The sequence below is a fragment of the Mustela erminea genome, chromosome 12 (assembly GCF_009829155.1).
Source record: "Mustela erminea isolate mMusErm1 chromosome 12, mMusErm1.Pri, whole genome shotgun sequence".
Taxonomy (NCBI): domain Eukaryota; kingdom Metazoa; phylum Chordata; class Mammalia; order Carnivora; family Mustelidae; genus Mustela; species Mustela erminea.
The window spans coordinates 1507485-1525055 of NC_045625.1; the positions used below are offsets into that span (position 1 = coordinate 1507485).

At 65.9% G+C, this 17571-nt stretch overlaps 1 protein-coding gene across 8 annotated transcripts in view; it reads right to left on the reverse strand.

Annotated features, from left to right (window-relative positions):
- The window catches only part of VAV2 (vav guanine nucleotide exchange factor 2), a 152009-nt gene extending 136434 nt beyond the window's left edge, over window positions 1–15575 (reverse strand). For 3 of the 8 annotated variants that reach the window (XM_032307824.1, XM_032307823.1, XM_032307822.1), the window contains exon 1: window positions 15092–15295. In XM_032307824.1, the coding sequence (XP_032163715.1) occupies window positions 15092–15295 (204 nt within the window). Of the gene's footprint in view, window positions 1–137; window positions 413–2002; window positions 2281–15091 lie in introns of those variants that run through there. The other 5 variants (XM_032307816.1, XM_032307817.1, XM_032307818.1 and 2 more) reach the window with 5 other exon arrangements.
- Window positions 15576–17571: the final 1996 nt, after the last annotated feature.

Consider the following 17571-nt stretch of genomic DNA (forward strand, 5'->3'; position numbering starts at 1 on the left):
AAGACGCCCTGCCGGCCTCAAGGTCACGGCGCAGGCTGGACCCGCCGGCCAGGTGCTCCCCGTGCTTCCCGGCACATGAGGTCCTTCCTGGCGGGTTCACACGCGGCGAGCCGAGCGGACCCCAGGGTCTGACGCACCTGTCCCTGTGAGGCCCCGAGGCCCACGCTGATTTCATAGCGGTCGGGACACGGTGAAAGTCTCCACCTCGGCACACGTGAAATCGCGGAAAGCCTCAGGGGGCAGGCGTGGCAGTGACAAATCAGGCTCCCGGGCGGAGAGGAGGGTGACGGCCCCAGCTCCGCGGGGACGCCCGCGACACCAGCCATGCACACAGCGTCCTCCAGGCCGCAAACAGACCAGCGAACCTTCAGTCTGTACCCACGTGTGTCTCTGGTCCCATCCACACCAGGGCCTGCGGAAAGCACAAACCACACGGGGACAGGCCATGACCCTCCAGGGTCCTGGAGCAGAAGGCAGAGCCCAGATACCCCTCAAGGGACACGGCACACAATCACGGTCCCTTTCTCCTCCCCGATAGGCACCGCCTCCAACACAGGCCCTGGTGGCTCTCAGAAGCGGAGGACAGGGTAAGGAGCATCTCGGGTCTCTGACACCAACGCACTGTCCACCAAGGGTGCCCCGATAGGCACCGCCTCCAACACAGGCCCTGGTGGCTCTCAGAAGCGGAGGACAGGGTAAGGGGCATCTCGGGTCTCTGACACCAACGCACTGTCCACCAAGGGTGCCCCGTGCTCTGTCTCGGGGTCCGCCCCACCCGAGCTCGGGCCTTGAGAACGAGACACCGGGCAGCTGGCTCACGTGCGGCCCCCGGGGTCACGGCAAACAGTCCTGGCTGAGACTGACGAGGCCGGCGAGTTACCCTCCCCGGAATCCGCTGCAGCGTTGTTTCCTGATTAAAGCCTTACTGAATCGATAGCAATAAAGCGGTCTCAGAGAGATCGATCGAAGCAGAGCCCTTTTTAAGAAAAACCACTCTTTCCACAAGCAAAAATCACTTAAAAATAACCCACGCGACTATTTTGGGTTTTGCGGCAGTCTCGCTGGGTCTTCGCAAAGGCCGTCGTGTCACCTGGAGATGAATCAGGCCGGGGACCCGCACTTCCCCGGGGAGCCGGATTCTGCCGCGCCGGCCGCGCGCTTCTGAGAAATGAGGACACCTGTTCACAACCCGAATAAACCGTGCGCTTACGGAGGCAAAACCCTTAGTGATCGAGAAGGTCGTGCTCAGGGAGAGTCTGGAATGGAGCCCCATGCTAGGGGGAGGCGTCTGTCGCCCTGGCCGGGGGCCCTGGCCCCTCAGAGGCCTGCAGAGTTTGTCCCACCGAGGCCAGGGCCAGCCCCTCAACCCCCAGTCCAGCCTGGACACTGACAGGGTCAGCCACACAGAGACCGGAAAAAAAGCAGGAAATCCAGAGCCAGACGGAGAACAACGGGGCGGGGCTGAAACGTACCCCAACCCCCGGGCAGGGCAGATTCCAGACAGACCGCTGGGGGAGCCGGGCCTTCCCGGGCCGCTGGCCAACAGCAGACCTTGAGCCCCGGGGGCGAATCTAGACAAGCCCCACCAGCTCCCCCACTGTCCGAGCCCGACATCAGGGCACCCTCCTCATCACCCCGCATGGGGGCCGCCGCCCGCCAGGCCCCTGCCTCCCCCAGCAGCCCAGAGCCCGGAGCTTCTCTCCCTTCTCCAGGCGCGGGCCTGAACAGTTTTCCTGCTGGGGTGACCACATCCGTGTCCTCCCCAGCCTCAGGCTCCCGGACTGCCGACTGTGGCCTCCCGTCCTGTCCCAGAGCTGCGGCCAAGCAGAACCTTCTGGAGCCAAGCCCAGGACGTCATGCTCTCTCTGGCCCCCTTGTGCACCCCGGGTGAAGCCTCCTGCCCACCCACTGTCCTGCCTGCAGCCTGGAAGGCCGTGGCTCCGAGCTCCTCCAACCTCCCCCAGAGCTGACCGCGGCTCCCCTTGGCGGCCCCCAGACTCACTCGCCCTGAGGGCCAATGGATCACAGGCAACAGGTGCTCGTAAATGTTCCCTGTGAGCTGGAAAGTCCCGGTGAGCTGCGGGGCCCGTAGGAAAAGCCCCAGGAAAAGGCCTGGGAAGAGGAGGCCCGACAGGCAGCCGGGCAGGAAGCCGCCACCCCCAGAATCCGGTTGCCGGGAAGACCACGACCCCTCCCAGAGAGGCCTGGAGCCCCATTACATCCCAAAGGGACCCGTATGGAAACCAGTGCCCGTGGGTCCCCAAAGCTCCCGTCACAGGAAGCAGCAGTGTCCAAACCACAGGAGGGGACCGACCCCCAGGCTCCCAGGCCTCTGGGGACCTTGCCTGCTCACACAGCAGCACGTTTCACAGGTGAGCCCACTGGGGTGCGGGCGGGGGTAGGGGAGGGGTCACTGAGAAGCGTGTCCAGGGGCGCATGTGGCCACGTCAGCGGTGGGGCAGGTCCAAGCCCGGGCCTAGCCTGGTTCCCGATGCCGCCACGATGGCCCTTCTTCCGCTGAAGGAGGAATCACAGCCAGGGCAGCCCGTGGATAAGGGTCCCCTAGGCCCACGCAGGCTGCAAAGACACGGGCTTCTCCCCTGAGCCCGGCCACACGGAGCCACGCACACCAGCAGCTGCCCTTGGACCCAGCAGGGTAGGGACAAAGGCTCCCGCACCCTGTCGCCGGCACGGGGTCCTCAGGGCCAAGCGCCCCTCCATGCGCGGGGGCAGGGGGTGGGCACGGCTGGGTCCCGAGCCCCACGCAGCGGACGGACCGCTGCCCCGACTCTCCTGCCAGCCACAGCTCTGCTGCCTTGCAGCCTGGCTGGCGAACAGATGTTCCATTGAAGCAGCTAAATTACCACAAAATACACCCAGAGAGACGGCAGGCCGATTTCTCCCAAGGTTTATTTGCATGAGGAGGTAGTGGTACGCGAACATTCTATCTTCTCTTTTTTTGAGAAACAAAAAAAAAATTCACTACACACACGAGTTAAGAGAAAAAAAGACACCGGTTTGCGGCACAGGAGCTGCCGAGGGAGGGTGTCGACGGCTCCCACCCCTCCCACAACTCAGGAGCCCCAGGGCGCCACGTGGGATAGGGTGCCGGGCCGCAGGTGGGCGGGTGGCCACGGGTCTGAGTCCCGCGTCCATCCCCTACCTGCGAACTTGGACCAGCTCCCGCGCTCCCTGAGCCTCAGCCCCCAAGGCTCTCCACCGGCTGCCGATGGCCTCCGCTCTCCGGGCCGGCCTCCGCCGGGGCCAGGTCTGTGAACACCAACCACCTCAGTCCTGCGACTGACTACCATCACCCACGCATCACGGGCAGCCTGGGAGCGGCTCAGACCCGGCGCAGCACAGCAGGTGACACGTCACGCCCAAGGAACGCCGGCTGGATCCCCGGCCCACCACCCAGAGGCAGGCCGGGTCCCGGCGCTGGCCTGCACGTCCCCGGGGCCACCGCAGGGCAAAGCAACAGAAAGGCTGAGTACCAGAGCTGCTCCGCTGGGTGCCCAGGCCGGGGCTTGTCCCACCCTGCAGGACACAAGCTCCACCAGCCGGAGGCTCAGGCAGGAGGGAGGGCGTGGGACGGGGACCCGGGGACCCCCGTGCTGGTCCACAGTGTGGTCCCTGGCATGACCAGCACCAGAGCAGGGGGCGGCCAGGGCTCCCCACAAGGAGACAGGGTGGGCAGAGCTCCACAGGCAAAGCCCGGAGCCCTCCGCCACCGTAAGAGCATGGATGCCAGCCCCAAAACGGGAGGCGGAGGGCACCACCCAGACTTGTCTGGACTGCGGACAGGCACAGAGACGGGACCTCTGGCCGGACAGCCAGCACAGACAGCAGACCGCACCTGGCCTCCCGACCCCAGCGTCCCCTCGGAATCGTCCACACTCGCACCTAATTCCAGAAACGAGCCCCAGAAATGCGGCTGGGCTTCCGAACCCCCTGTGGGGCCGGAGCAGGTGCGCACCCGCCGCCTGTGGACGGCGGGGTTCACAGCCTGGACTCGCCGGCTCCGGCAGTCACTCCCAGACACGGCGTCGGGCCGCCGTGGCCCCCGTGGGGGAGACCGGCAGGAACCCCGGGCCGGCGGAAGACCCACGGGGGGGGCGGCAGGGAGGCTGCGGGAGCGCGGCCGTGGACGTGGGGAAACCGGCTCTCCCAGAGACACGGAGAACATCCACATCCCGACTGAACGCCGAGGCCTCCTCCGCATGGCTCCCGGACATCACCGCGGCCCCGGGACGGCTGCTCTCCTGCCTCTGCCGGGTGGCGGCAGGCACGCGACGCGCGAGCCAGAGCGCAGACGCCCGCAGCAGGCGCGGGCCGGCTTCCCGCGACAGAGGACACGCGCGCAGACCCCCACCGCCTCCTGACACCCGGGTCGCGGGACCCCTTCTCGTTCGAGGGGCGACTCCGGATGCCCCACGAGCCCTGCTCCCATCCACCCGCGGTGGCACCGAGAAAGGACAGTCCCACGCTACGGAGGGACAAGCGACGCCCGATGCCTCGCGGGCTCCTGGACCCATCTGTCTCGGCCCGAGCTCTCCCGGCCACCCTGTTTCAGAGCCCGGAGCAGAGGCAGCGGTTCCCGGACTCCTCACTCCTGGAGGGGGAAGGCACCTCGGGGCACGCCGGCCCCGGTGCCCTGCGTCCTGGAGCAGCGCGTACCCAGGGGTGCACCCACCCAAGAAGGGGCCCGAGAAACGGGCCACGTGGGAGGCCACACGGGGCTGACTCACCCTCCAGACCCAGCAGGGCCTTTCAGGGGCCCAAAGGTGTGCGAGCTCAAAGACGATACTCAAACGGATGCTATTAGTATTCTGACCTTGAGGCCAGCCCGGTCATAAATGCAGGACTTTTAACGTCTCTTGAGGAAGGAGGAGGCCACGGGCAAAGGCGTGCAGGGCCCTTGAGAGTCACACGGTGGCCCTGCGGGTCCCCACCACGGCCAGCACAGGCTCCCAGGGCACGTCCCCAGGGTGTGCACTCACCTGCCACGGACTCCTCCCAGCCCCACAAGGAGATGCTACTTTTCTGGGTCAAAGATACATAACGAAATCTAGGGTCAGCGACTCTGTTCCTTCGCCGTGATGTGCCACCAGTGCCACGATCTGGATCCAGAGCCTTGTGGCCCCAAACACAAGGCCACACCGTGAGCAGCCAGTCCGGTGCCCTCTCCCCGGCCCAGCTTCCACCTGTGCCCGACACGCGCGAGCAGGGAATCACGCCAGCCTCCCCGGCCCTCGCGCTCTCGGGTCTGGCTTCCCTCCCCAGCACGAAGTCTCTGAGGCTCAGCCACACTGTTTGCCTTTGCCTGTTCATCCACTGAGAAGGATGCCAGTTTTCATACCCATCCTACAGAGGGGGAAACTGAGACTCCACAACAGTGCAGCGCGAGGGCCCACCGTGGTCAGCAGGGAAGCCAGGACCCCAGCCCCGAGCCCTCGCCACCCCAACTGCACCCGGACACCTCGAGGGAGGGGGAGCCCGGCCCCCTGTGCAGCCAGGAGCACGGAGGCCCGGGGGAGCAGCCATGGGGCAGGCCCCCAGGAGCCTGGTCACACCCCACTGCCCGGCCGCAAGCCTGCTTCCTTTGAGCTCTGGGCTAAAAACAAATGAAACCGAATGGTTCAGAGTCAGTTCCCATGCGAAGCCCGTCATCCACGGAGGGAAACAGCTCGATCGCAGTGGTCTCCTCCCGCCCTGAAAGGACCGACCGTTCGCTCCTGTCCCCGCAGCCAGATGAGCCGGGGGCCGGGAGGTGGAGCCCACCCCCCATCCCGGGCGTGGAGGGGCAAATTAAGAGTGGGAGGAGCTGAGGGCAAGGCGGGGAGGGAGGGTGTCAGGATGTGGCTGCCATGAGCACGGGGACCAGAACCTTCTGCCACCCCAGGGGCCTGACACGGGATGTGAACAGACGAAAGCTTCCTGAGGTGTCCTGTGTGCCCGGGACATGTGGTGACGCCCCCAGGAACCAGACACCCACTTACAGTTAAAAGCTGGGATGGTTCCTGCTCCAGCCGTGACCACTGTCACCAGGGCACCTCCCCATTCCTGGGGCAACACGGAGGCCTCCCGGCACACAGCCGCCACCCCCAGGGGCCAACGCTCACAGAAGCCATGCCACAGACCACAGCCGGCCCCCACGGGGAAGCCAAGCCAGAGAGGCCAGACGGGGGCTTCGGAGCTCTGGCATGAGAAAGGCCAGGGCCGGTGGGGCCCTGCGCCTCTGAACTGGGGGGACCCTGGCAGGTGGCTTCGCCCGTGCACCTCTGCAGAGGCCCCCCTCCTGGGGCCACGGGGCTACACCACCGACCCCTGGCAACATCCTGTGTCTAGGACGCAGCTATGATAATCAAGTGAACGTCGGTGCAACGTGTGTCCCCAGGAAAGGAAGGGGTGCTCAGGGAGGAAACCAGGCAGAAGCAGGGCTGGGGCACGGGGGGCAGCACAGGAGCAAGCAGACGCCCGGAACCCCAACAGCCCACCTATACAGGGGCTCCCAGGGACGCCCTCTGGCATCCGCCCGCCCACCGCCCACCTTCCACGTGTCAGGGACACACCTGTCAGGCGGGACCTGGCACGCTTCGGGGCAGACAGCAGGAGACCGGCAGGCGCCCCTACCCGCACAGACGGCAGCGTGGGATGGGGGGACAGGGGGCGGACCCCCCCACACTCCTGTAAAGACCTGGAGGCTGAAGAGCCCAGCGGACAAACGGGAGGACAGGCGGCGGCCCCCGCATGGGACCACGGACGCGGCTCCTGTGAGGCCCGAAGCCCAAAACACGGCAAACCAACAGAAGCGTTTCCAGGCTCAAGGTGAAGGTGACGCGGGGCAGACACGCAGGGGTGTTGAAGCCCTTCTGTGACCTCTACAGAGACGGGCACATGAAGCCCACGGAACAGGGAGGTGCCCCCGCCCCGGAGTCCCGGGACAGTTCAAGCCCAGCCCCGCCGCCCTCGGCGGTCACGCGTTTGTTGTTCCTGTTTATCTTCTGGATTCAGAAACCGAAACAGTGGGAACAGCTACAGGCTGAGAGCCCAGAGGCTCGGGGCTCCTCTGACTGCCCCCAGGCTCTCCCTGGCCTGAGCAGGGCAGGCCTTGTCGGGGCAGGGGACAGAGGCTCATCCCACGCAGCTGGGGGCGGGGGTCCCGAGCCCCGCGGCGCAGGCGGTGGGCAGCAGCTGGAGCGTCCGCTCCGGGCACCAGGCCTCCCGCCGGTACGTCGAGGTCCCCGTCACCTCCCCAGGAAGCCTCCACTGGCAGGCTTGCTCGATTCCTCCGCGTCGGGAAGCACCATGTTGTTTCTCCAGGACCCCCCCAGACAGTCAGGGACACAAAGTCGGGGGTCTCTGCCGCTCTCGCCCAACGCCCACGGGCGGGTGAGAGTGAACGTGCCAGTGACACAGAGTTCCCTCCCAGCGACGGGCAGCAGGAGAAGCGGACGGCTGCGGGTTGGCAAGAGGCCTCAACCTCCACGTGGCCGTGGGACCTCAGGCAGCCGCCTCGGCCTCTCCGTGAAGTGCCCAACCCGGTGTCACACTGAGTGTCCTGAGACGCGGGGGCGTGCTGGCCTGGGCAGCCAGGGACCCAAGCCTCCCAGAACAGGGCACAGCCGGCAGCTATGATCTAGAAGACCTGGGGGGCCTGTCTCTGTAGCAACCACCCATCTCCACCCTTCAGTTACCCAAAGGCATCCAGTTTCCAAGGCTGTCTCAAGGGCCACCTCCTCCATGAAGCCCTCCACAGTCTCTTCCCTCCAGGATCCAAGCATCTGTCTCTGATAAGAACTATCACAGCCCCCAGAGATGGGACAGCAAATCACGCGTCTGTCCCCACCTCCTGCCCCGTCCAGCACTGGAGCTCCTGGGACGGAACCAGCAGAGAAAGGGGCTGAGACCCTTCCAGCAGGCACCCAAGGTCGCCGGCAGACGGAGGGGCAGGGCTGCCATCCGGTCCTGGGCCCCGTCTCCTTGACCAAGGATCCTCCATCTGTCTGGGCGTCACCCCGCCACCACCTAGCCCGGGGCTGGAGGGTAAGTGAGGTGCGGGAGGGCTCGGAGGCAGGGCAGGGGGGAGGGTCCAATCCAGGCGCTGGCCGCCCACCCTCTCTTAACCTCCGTGAGGCTCTGCTGCAGCTGGGCAGCCAGAGGCGAGGTGGGGCCCACTGGCCAGGGAAGGAGGCTGGGCCAGCCAGCAGGACCACGCCGGCCACCTGGGCCTGGGGAGGGAGACTTATGGGGCCAGATGTGAGGCAGGGACAGTGCCGGGCCCACATTTTCCCATCAAATCCTCCCAGCAGCCTGCAAGGTGGCCACGGGCATCCCCTGTGCAGACGAGGAGACCAGGGCTCAGCCAGGCCCACGACCCTGTGCCACAAAGACCCCCACCGCAGCCCAGGGGCCGATGGCAGTGGACCCCCCCACTGCCCCTCCAGAGGCCAGCAAATGTCCATGCCGTTCCAGACACTGGGGGACTCAGCCCCGGTGGCCCCTGCTGCCTCTCCTGCGAGATGGGGCTGAGGACCGAGCCCCACCACAAGCCCTCCGCGGAGGAGATGAGGTCCCGGCCCCCAGCGCTTAGCCCAGCTTCTGGCGCAGGTGGAGAGAGCTTTATCCTTGCCAAGGACGTCCGAGGGCCCTGGATACAAGTGGAGATGTGACAGCAGACTCTGGGAGGCGGGGACCAGGGACCAGGGCTCCTTCAGAGGCCCCAGGACAGGCCCTGAGCCCCGCAGGCAAGCCCACCCCCCGTTTTGTACAGGCCACCAGCTAAGGAAGGTTTCTACATTTTTAAACAGTCAAAGGAAAAAAATCAAAAGAATATATTTCGTGACACATGAAAATGATAGGAAATTCAAGTTTCATTCTCCGTAAAGTCTGCTGGCCCCCGCCACACTTCCTCGTCTCCAGATCGGCCCGGCTGCCTTCACACCAGGAGGGCAGAGCTGAATGGTTACGACAGAGCCTGTCTGGCCCACGAGGCCCAGATATTTACCGTCTGGTCCTCGACACAAGACCAGTGCCGGCCTCTGCTCCGGGAGCGGGGCGCTGGTGGTCAGCCGGGGCGCCGCAGGAGACAGGCCCTGTCAAGGGGCAGTCAGGACGGAGGCCCACCCGGCAAAGCGGCCAGACTCGGGTCTGGGTCTCTGCCTGAACCAGGGCCTGCCACCCCGGCCCCGCAAGCGCTGTGTGTCCCAGATAGCCCACGCCTAGAAGCCACGAAGCCGGGGACACGGACGTGGCCTGGACACGAGGCCAGGAGGAAGAGGCTGGAGGATGTGATGCTGCCGACTGCCCAGAGCAGGACCCACGGCAATTCTGGGAAAGATGACAGAGTCCCTCTCCAGAGTGGGGACACCCCTGGCCACCCTAACCTTGTGCAAGAAAGAGCTTGAATGAATGAGGCACGGGGTGGGGGCTCCCCATGGCTACACAGGCTCATCAGGCCCCCAGCAAGGCTGCTGCACACATGACCCCGGGCTCAGCGGAGCCCCCATTCTCTGCACAGGGACACCACGTCCAGGGCCCAGATGGCCTCCCCACCAAATGCAGAGCACGCTTCCAGGCTCCAGCCCAGCCCAGCGACACCAAAGCCACAAACAATCCACCAACCACCACGGCCAGGCGGTGCCCTCCCATGACGTGGGCCACTGATGCCCATGGGCTCTGCCTGACGAACCCACACACAAGCTTCAGGACCCCCCACACACAGCCCGGGGTCCTTCGCAGCCGGTCAGACCAGCGCCAAAGATGGGACCCCGGCGCAGTGGCCTCGGCCACCAGCCCAGGCCCCGGGTAGCCCACTCAGAGCCTTAATCCCTGCCACGTGCGAAAGCCACGGTCAGGGAAGTCCACATTTCTCCACTTTCACCCCAAGAAGCCTTTCCGAGCGCTTTTCATGGCCGACCTCCCATACGACACCGCAGTGCCACAGAGGTACCGTGCGTCTGTTTTATACTCTGTGTACATCTGAGCTCTGTACGTAAAAATAACATGATTTCCTCACCCCCAAAGACTTGATTTCCGCCACACTGGAGGCCATATCACCCTGCTGAGAAGGCAAGGGTTCGTTAAATCGTGTTATTAAAATTAACATCGTGCATTTCTTTTTACCTTTTTAACCGGGTCACCAGAGATTTTGAAATATGGAAGGAATTCATGTGTTTCTATTTGGCAGCCGTGATACAGACAGAAAACAAAGAGAAACGTGCACACAGCACACCCATCTACACCTGCGCGCGCGCGCACGCACACACACACACACACACACACACACACAGCACCAGCTCCCACCGCGCAGGCCGCGGGGAGCAGGGACAGCCCGCAGCGCTGTGCACACCGGCACCCAGATCTTGGCTTCTAAACACCCCCCCGCCACGAGGGAACCAGAGCTCCTCCGAGAAAGGGCTGACTCCCGAGCTGGGACAGGGAACAATGCCAAAAGACGTCTTGCTCCAGAAAGTGGCTGAGAACACGGGGCGCCTGGATGGCTCAGTCGGTGAAGCACCCGACTCCTGAGTTCAGCTCAGGTCGTGAAATCGGGGTCGTAAGATTGAGCCCAGAGCCGGGCTCTGTGCCCAGCAAGGAAGTCCGCTGGTCTCCCTGGGCTGCTCCTCCTCCTCTCTCCCACCCTCTCTCAAATAAATAAAATCTAGGAAAAAAGAGGAGAAGAAAGAAAGAGGGAAATAAAAAAGGAAAAAGGAAGGGATGGAGGGACAAAGAACTGCTGGGAACACCTTAAATGCCTAAAATGCACCTTAAAACGCAGAGCAGCTGCCTCGAAGCAGTTCCCGGGTCAAACGTGGGCGTGGAAATAACGGAGAGTAGCGGATGATAAGCCGCCGAATAAAACAGGAAATCGTAACGCCGACTGGCAGGAAGAGAGGACGAGGAAACACCGGAGGCGCGACAGAGCGACGGCACGGAGTGGACAGGCAGACACCGCCTGGGACAAGGCTGCACGTGCCACCTGCAGGCCGGGAGCCGGAGCCGAGGCACCGTCGCTGGTCCCCCCCACGCAGGCGCACACCCGACACGGGGTGTGGACCCAGCGGTGGGACGCTCTGCCACAAAGCGTGCCTGGAACCCGCAGGGTGTCGGGGTCACGGGCACCGAGGGAAGGCTGCGGAGCTGCCCCGGACCGACGGGCTGAGGAGGACCGCAGACAGCACCCCTCCGGTTCCCCTTCTGCTGAACCAGCATTTCCGGGGCACACATGAGTGGGTCACGCCTGAGACGGGGCTGAGAGGCTGAGCTGCGCTCACCGAGAGCAAGGCCCTTGTTTTGCGGGTGACGCACTGACATGTTCGGCGTGGGGGCCCCAAATTTCCCCCTCACCTCCACTGGGGCGAGCCACGTGGAGCTCTTCTGGAAGTCTAAGATATTTTCCAAAATTTGGAAAAGGACAAGAGGCTTCCTGTTTCCACAGAAGCGAGGGTTCCTCGGTGCTGCGCTCTGCCCTGGTGTCGCACGGCTCGGCCTCAGGGCCCAGGCCCCGGCAGCCTGCCCTCAGGAGCCCCGAACGCCTGCGGGCCGCCTGCAGGCCACTTCTGCAGCCGCGGGCATCTGGGCGACACTGCCGCACTCTCGCTCTTCCGGAAGCGTCCTGAGAGCAGGACCCCGGCCACGCGGCCCCAGCCTCTCGCCAAGCACAAAGCCTGCCTCGGAAGCCCCGAGATGACATCCTAGAGGAAGGCTCGCCCCAGTCCCCCTCCAGGCGGGGCTTTGCAGAGGAGGCAGCAAGACTGTGGCCCCCACGTGCTGGCTGGAGTAAAAGCACCCGAAGTACAGGGTTAGCGACCTACCCCTGGCGCACGGGGGGCCGCAGCCAGGCTCGCCACACCGAGAGCCAAGAGAGTGCAATCAGAGGAGGCTTCCTGGAGGAGGGGCCTCTAGACCAGCTCCTCCAGGAAGAACCAGGCCCAGAGCGGGGGAGTTCTACCAGCAAGGGCACAGCTCATCATGGATGCTGACGGCAAAGGTACGGAAGAGGGCAACAGGCCTGAGGCAGGGTTGGGGGGCGTGGGCAGAGGAGCTATCCTGGGGGGAACCCGGGTGCCAGGCTTCCCAATCTGTTCTCCGGGGAGGAGGCCTGCCGGGGCGCTGTGGGCAAGAGGCCGGGCGGGTGGTGCCCTCCGGGTTCAGACCGAGGACACAGCGCAGGGGCTCTCTGCTGGCGTCAGCAACCTCAGGACGTCCACGGCCAAAGGCGCTCCAGACACACAGGATCTCTCGTTAGGATCAGCGATTGCGGCCATACCTAATTATCTTAATTAAACCCAAGGTGGCTTCCAGGCATTTTGGAATAAAAAAAAAAAATTAAAGCGCAGCCTGCCGGCTCCAGGAGGGCACGGCAGAGGGGCCTCCCGGCGCTCTGCACGAACACCCCCAGCCTCCGGTTCTGCACACAGCAGATGCCCCGTAAGTGCACACGCTCTTCTGCTCCTCTGGGGCCAATAACCCAGCTGAGTTCAGCTCAGAGGGAGGGACATTCCCAACGCCATCCTCTGAAAACAGGATGTCACCAGGAGAAGCCGGCACGGGCTTCTGGAATAAGGGGACAACATGGAGGCCTCCGGGCTGGACGGGCGTATGGCTCTCCAGGACCACGGAGGCCGGAAGGCCCTGCAGACCCGACTCGCCACAGAACACAGGCACCCACCGTGCACCCCATCCTCCCCGTGGAAGCAGACATGCGGCAGGAGCCACAGAATGAAAGTCAGCCAGACGGCTCGACGAAAGCTTGCGGAATCGAATTCGCTCTGGCAGTCCTACAAGGGAGACTTAAGCTCGTGGCCTGGTTTCCCCTCTTCCGACCTGTGTGACCTGAGGCCACCGGATCTGAGCGTCAGCGGCCTCATCTACGGAACAGGAGCGGCGCGGCCTCCCCAGGACCCTCCCCAGTGAGAGAGGGAAGCCCGCACTGTCCTTGGGATCCGAGCATCGGGGACCAACAGGACATGTTTCGTCCCCCGCTCTAGGGATGGCAAGCTCCCTGAATCACAGAGACCGGCCACACCGAGAGGCCCCCGGGCTGTTCTCCCAAACGGGCACGGCCAGACCTGCCAAAGAGAATGATTTCCTTAACTGTGAATATACAGACGGAGCCAAGGCGTAGACCCAACGAATACAGGTTCTCACGGCGACAGAAAAACAAAGATGGGGTGACCCACCCCACCCCTACAAGATGACCGGTGGGCTGAGGTCAGGGAGACCAGCCCTCAGCCTCAGCCAAGACAGTGGTCCCTGCCAGTGTCCGAGGACCCACCTAGAATCACTAACGTCAGCTCTGCGCCGCACTGAGGACGGTTCCACCTTAACCTCAGGGAACCCTCAGCAGGCAGCATTAAGGCACTTACTACTGCTGTTCCCATTAAACAGATGGGGAAACTGATGCCCCAAAGGTGGTCAACTAACTACCTAGAAGGTGACTTCAGCGAGCACATGTCCACGAAGACACACAGACGCTCGCCCGTCTGCTTCTCCCCAGCACCGAGTCCCCCTTGATACCCTTCACCCAGGCTGTGACACGGTGTGGGGGGGGGGGCTCAAAGGGACTGTGCTGCTGTCAGGGCTGCTGCCCCCTCGACGGCTCTAGGGACCCCAGGATGTCTCTGTACTTCCAGCACAGCAGCTGAGCCAAGCCACCTGCACAGCCAGGGTGCCCCCACTTCCCACGCCCTGCCCAAACCCCAGCTGGGAAAGGGCAGCCCCGGGACCTAGAGGCCAGCCAGGTCCAGCCTCCGTTGTGTGGACCTGCCCACCCCAGGCTGTGTCCCTTAGCCCCAGCCTCTGTGCCAGCCAGCCAGGAAGCCCGCCAGGAGCCAGCAAGCCTGGGCAGCCCCTGCCGTTGACAGCCAAAGGCAGACACTCCCACCCGTGGCCGGCTCTGCCCTCTGCAATCCTTCCTTGTCTGTTTCTCCGGCCCAGCCCCGTCCCCACCCCCAGCAGAGGACAGAGGGGAGGAAGAGACTGAAGGACTGACAGACTGATGAAAGCACCATGCAGCAGGACGTCTGGCCCGGGGAACTCCAGGTTCCTTGGCATGAGAGAACCTAAGGACAGCGCTGGTGTCGGGGGAGCCCTGAGACCGCACCCCTGCACGCAGAGGCTCCCTCAATAGGCCGCCTGCCTCCGGGGTCCTGGGTTGTTACTGCTGAGTGGGACAGCAGCCCCCTACCCTCTCAGGGCTCCTCTTTGTCAGCAGCCACCCCCCTCCCCCCGGAGGAGGGGATGCCCTCATCTCCTTGGAAACGCAGTCCCAGCCAAAGGGCAGAGGCCGTGCAGCCCAGCCTGGAAAAGCCGTGACTCACTCCATCCCCCGTTCTCCCTAGTGGGTTTTCCGATGTCACACAGGAATCGCTGTTGTCCACGCGGACTTGCTGTGGGCCCCAGAGGAAGGGGCTACAGGGCTAAGAGGAAGGTCGATCCTGGACAGGGCTGGCCCCCCCTTGGGCGCCCAGGACCCCTTCACATGGAGCTGGGCGGAGCGAGCTGTGTGACTGGGGAAGGGCCGGCCGGAGGTTCATTCTGCTCAAGTCTTCGCCAAGTTCCCTTTAAGGGGGCAGCCAAGCAGCTCCTGCCGGCTGCGCAGACATTTTCCTGCCCGCCGGCTGCCACACGCCTCGGCCACGACAAAGGCCACACTTGACGGTGCTGCGGAAGCCAGGGGGCTGCTGCCGCTGGCAGCAAGCGGCCGGGCCCTATCCAAGGGGAGGCGGTCAGCCAAGCCCTCCCGCTCCCTCGGCCCTCGGGCGACGGCTCCGCGCCCCGCCGGCTCCCCGGGCCGCGCCTGGAGGGTTCCCCACGGTCCCGCCACCAGGCCACCAAGCCGGGGGACACGAGGCCCGACGAGGCCCCCCGGTGTGGCTGGCTCCCCTGGGGGCGGGAGGGACGGGAGAGGGGGCGGCGGCGGCGGGTCCCCCCTCACCCGGGCGCCGCAGACCCGCCCGGGCCGCTTCCCGGCGGTGCCCACGGGCGGCGGCGGCGCGCCCCGGGCCGGGGGGACTTTGGTCAACTTCGCGCCTCCTAGGGCGCGCCCCCCCCCGTCCCCGCGACCGCCGCGCGCCCCGACCCTCACCTGGGACATCTGCGGCCGGAAGTTGATGTCCTTGAGGTCGATGGAGCCGGGGGAGAGGTTGTGCAGCAGCTGGCAGAGCAGGACGCCGTCGCGCAGCGCCTGCGCCAGGTCGAACACCACGGCCGAGGGCCACACGACCCGGTGGTTGGGCGGCAGGACCTTGCAGTCGATGAGCCAGCGGCCGCACTGTCGCCACTGCTCCATGGCGCCCGCGGCGGCCGCTCCGCCCGTCCCGCTCAGGGCAGCGCTCGGGCCGAAGTGCGGCGGCCGCGGGGCATCCCGCCCGCGCGCGCGGGGCTCGGGGGCCGGGGCGGGGCTTCGCGCGGGCGGCCCGGGGTCCCCGCTGCGCCGCCGCGCGTCCCTCCTCTTCCTCCGGCTCCGGCTCCTCGCGGGCCGCCGCTCCCGCCCACGTGCGGCCGCGGGGTGGGCGCCGCGCAGCAGCACGCGGGACCCCCTCACACGCGCGGGCGCCCCCGGGCCCCGGGCCGGGCTCCACGCCGCCCGCCGCCGCAGCGCCCCGCCACCCGCCCCTCCGGGCGCCGCATGCTGCGCTCCGGGCGCCCCGCGGCCGCCGCCGCTCCTGCCCCGCCCGAGACAAAGGGCCGCTGGGTCGCTCGCTCGGCGCGTCCGGGGCCTGGGCCGCCCTCGCCGCCGCCGCTTTGTTCGCCCCGCCCGCGGGCTCCGCGCTCTGCGCCCGGCGCTCGGACTCCGCGGCTCGGCGGCTCCGGGGTTGCGGGGGCGCGGGGGGCGCGGGGGCGCGGCCAGGGGCGGGGCGGGGCGGGGGCGGGGCCGGCGCGCGGGCCTGGCGCCGCCCCCACCCCCACTTCCTGCCCCGCCGCCCGCCAAAGTTGCGGAGGGCGGGGGCTGCGGCGCCGCCCCGGGCCGCCCACTCCGTCCGCGGGGCGCAGGGACTTTCGGGGAGCGCTGCGCCCGGGGCGAGCGACCTCGCGGGGGGAGGGAGGGCCGGGTCTCGGTCGCTGCGTTGGCCCTGCGTTCCGCCCGCCAGCGATCGGGCGCTGGCCCCTGTCGCGCTGGGCCCCTCCGCAGGGCCCTTCGGAAAGGACAGATCCAGGAGGGGGCACCGACTGGGCCGAGGGCCCCCGCGTCCCCTCCGTCCATCAAGCCGTCCCGGAGGGATAACTCTAGGCACACACGGGCGGGGGTGCGCCCAGAACCCCCATCCCATCCTCTGCTCTGGCAAAGGACCCGAAAGCAGCCCCCCGGACCCACCCCAGACCCCGGACCTCCGCACGAAGGCCGGGATTCCCCTCCTTTGTGACCCAGAAGCCCGGCCATTTGCAGCTGCCCAGAGGGCAAATCCTGGCGTGTCCGAGATGGAATATGTGAGATTAGTGAGAGAGAGGGCTGGTCAGGAGGCCAGAGCTGCCTGGGCCCTGGGTCCTGGCCGGCCACTGGCTGACCGCAGGGTCCACTGACCCCGCCCTGAACTCCTTCCTGAGCCGCGCCCTGGGGTGGGGGCCGTGTTTTCAGCAACTGGCCTCCCCGGCGACAGGGGCACGCTTCAAGGACATGAAGAGCCAATCTGGCAATGAAGTGATGTGGACCCTGGCTCAGCGCGGGACCTGTGGGCTCCCATTAGGGGTGTGCTGGGCCACCGCGGGGGAGACACAGCCCCCCTCTGAGACTCTAGGCCACGCTGGGGTTGGGGGGAGGCCACCCACCTGGACAATAGTGGTTGAGTTCTGGACCTGTGGCCGCCTGGGCGCCTAGCCCCTCCTCTGCTGGATGCCACCCCCACCTCCTTGTGAGCACAGTGAGGATCCCCCAGGCCTTCTGCAGAGCTCAAACCTGCCCCTTCCCCAACTGAGGAGGAAGCCTGGGTTGCGGGGGGGGGGGGGGGGGGGGGGCAGTCCAGGGTCCAGCCCACAGAGAGAAGCAGGAGAGGAGCTGGACTCCCGGATACCCCCAGGTCCTGGGAGGAGTGGTCACAGCCAGAGCCAAACCAGGCCGAGTGGTCAGGGAGCTCCAAGCCACGGTGCAGGTGTCGTTCCTTTGAGGAAGCCACGAAGGAAGGAACCTGCCTCCGCGGGGTGCACTGAGCCTGCGTGGCCTGAGGCAGGAGCAGGTAATTCCCCCCAGCATCACCCCAAGAAATTGAACCATGGGACATAGTGGGAACCCCAGCCCCTCCCGCCCCTCTCCGAGAGCCTTGCAGGCACCTTCCCCTTACACCGCCCCCTCCCCCTGCAGAGCCCGGAGCCCGGAACTCCCCAGAATTGTCTGTGAGGGTCAACGGCACCTCGCAGGGCCTGGGGCGGAATGGGGCACCCGCAGCCCTCCATCTGGGGTGCCCTATTCAGGGCGCCCCCTTAATGGCTGTGTCTCTCTCCCACAGGTTAAGTGCCTCAGCAGAAAAGGGTCTCTGTCCTCACTGCCCTTCATGACCTTTCTGGCTGGGCAGAGACCCAAGATCGGAGCCCAGACGTTGGCTCAGGCTGACCCCGCGGACAGTCGCCTGC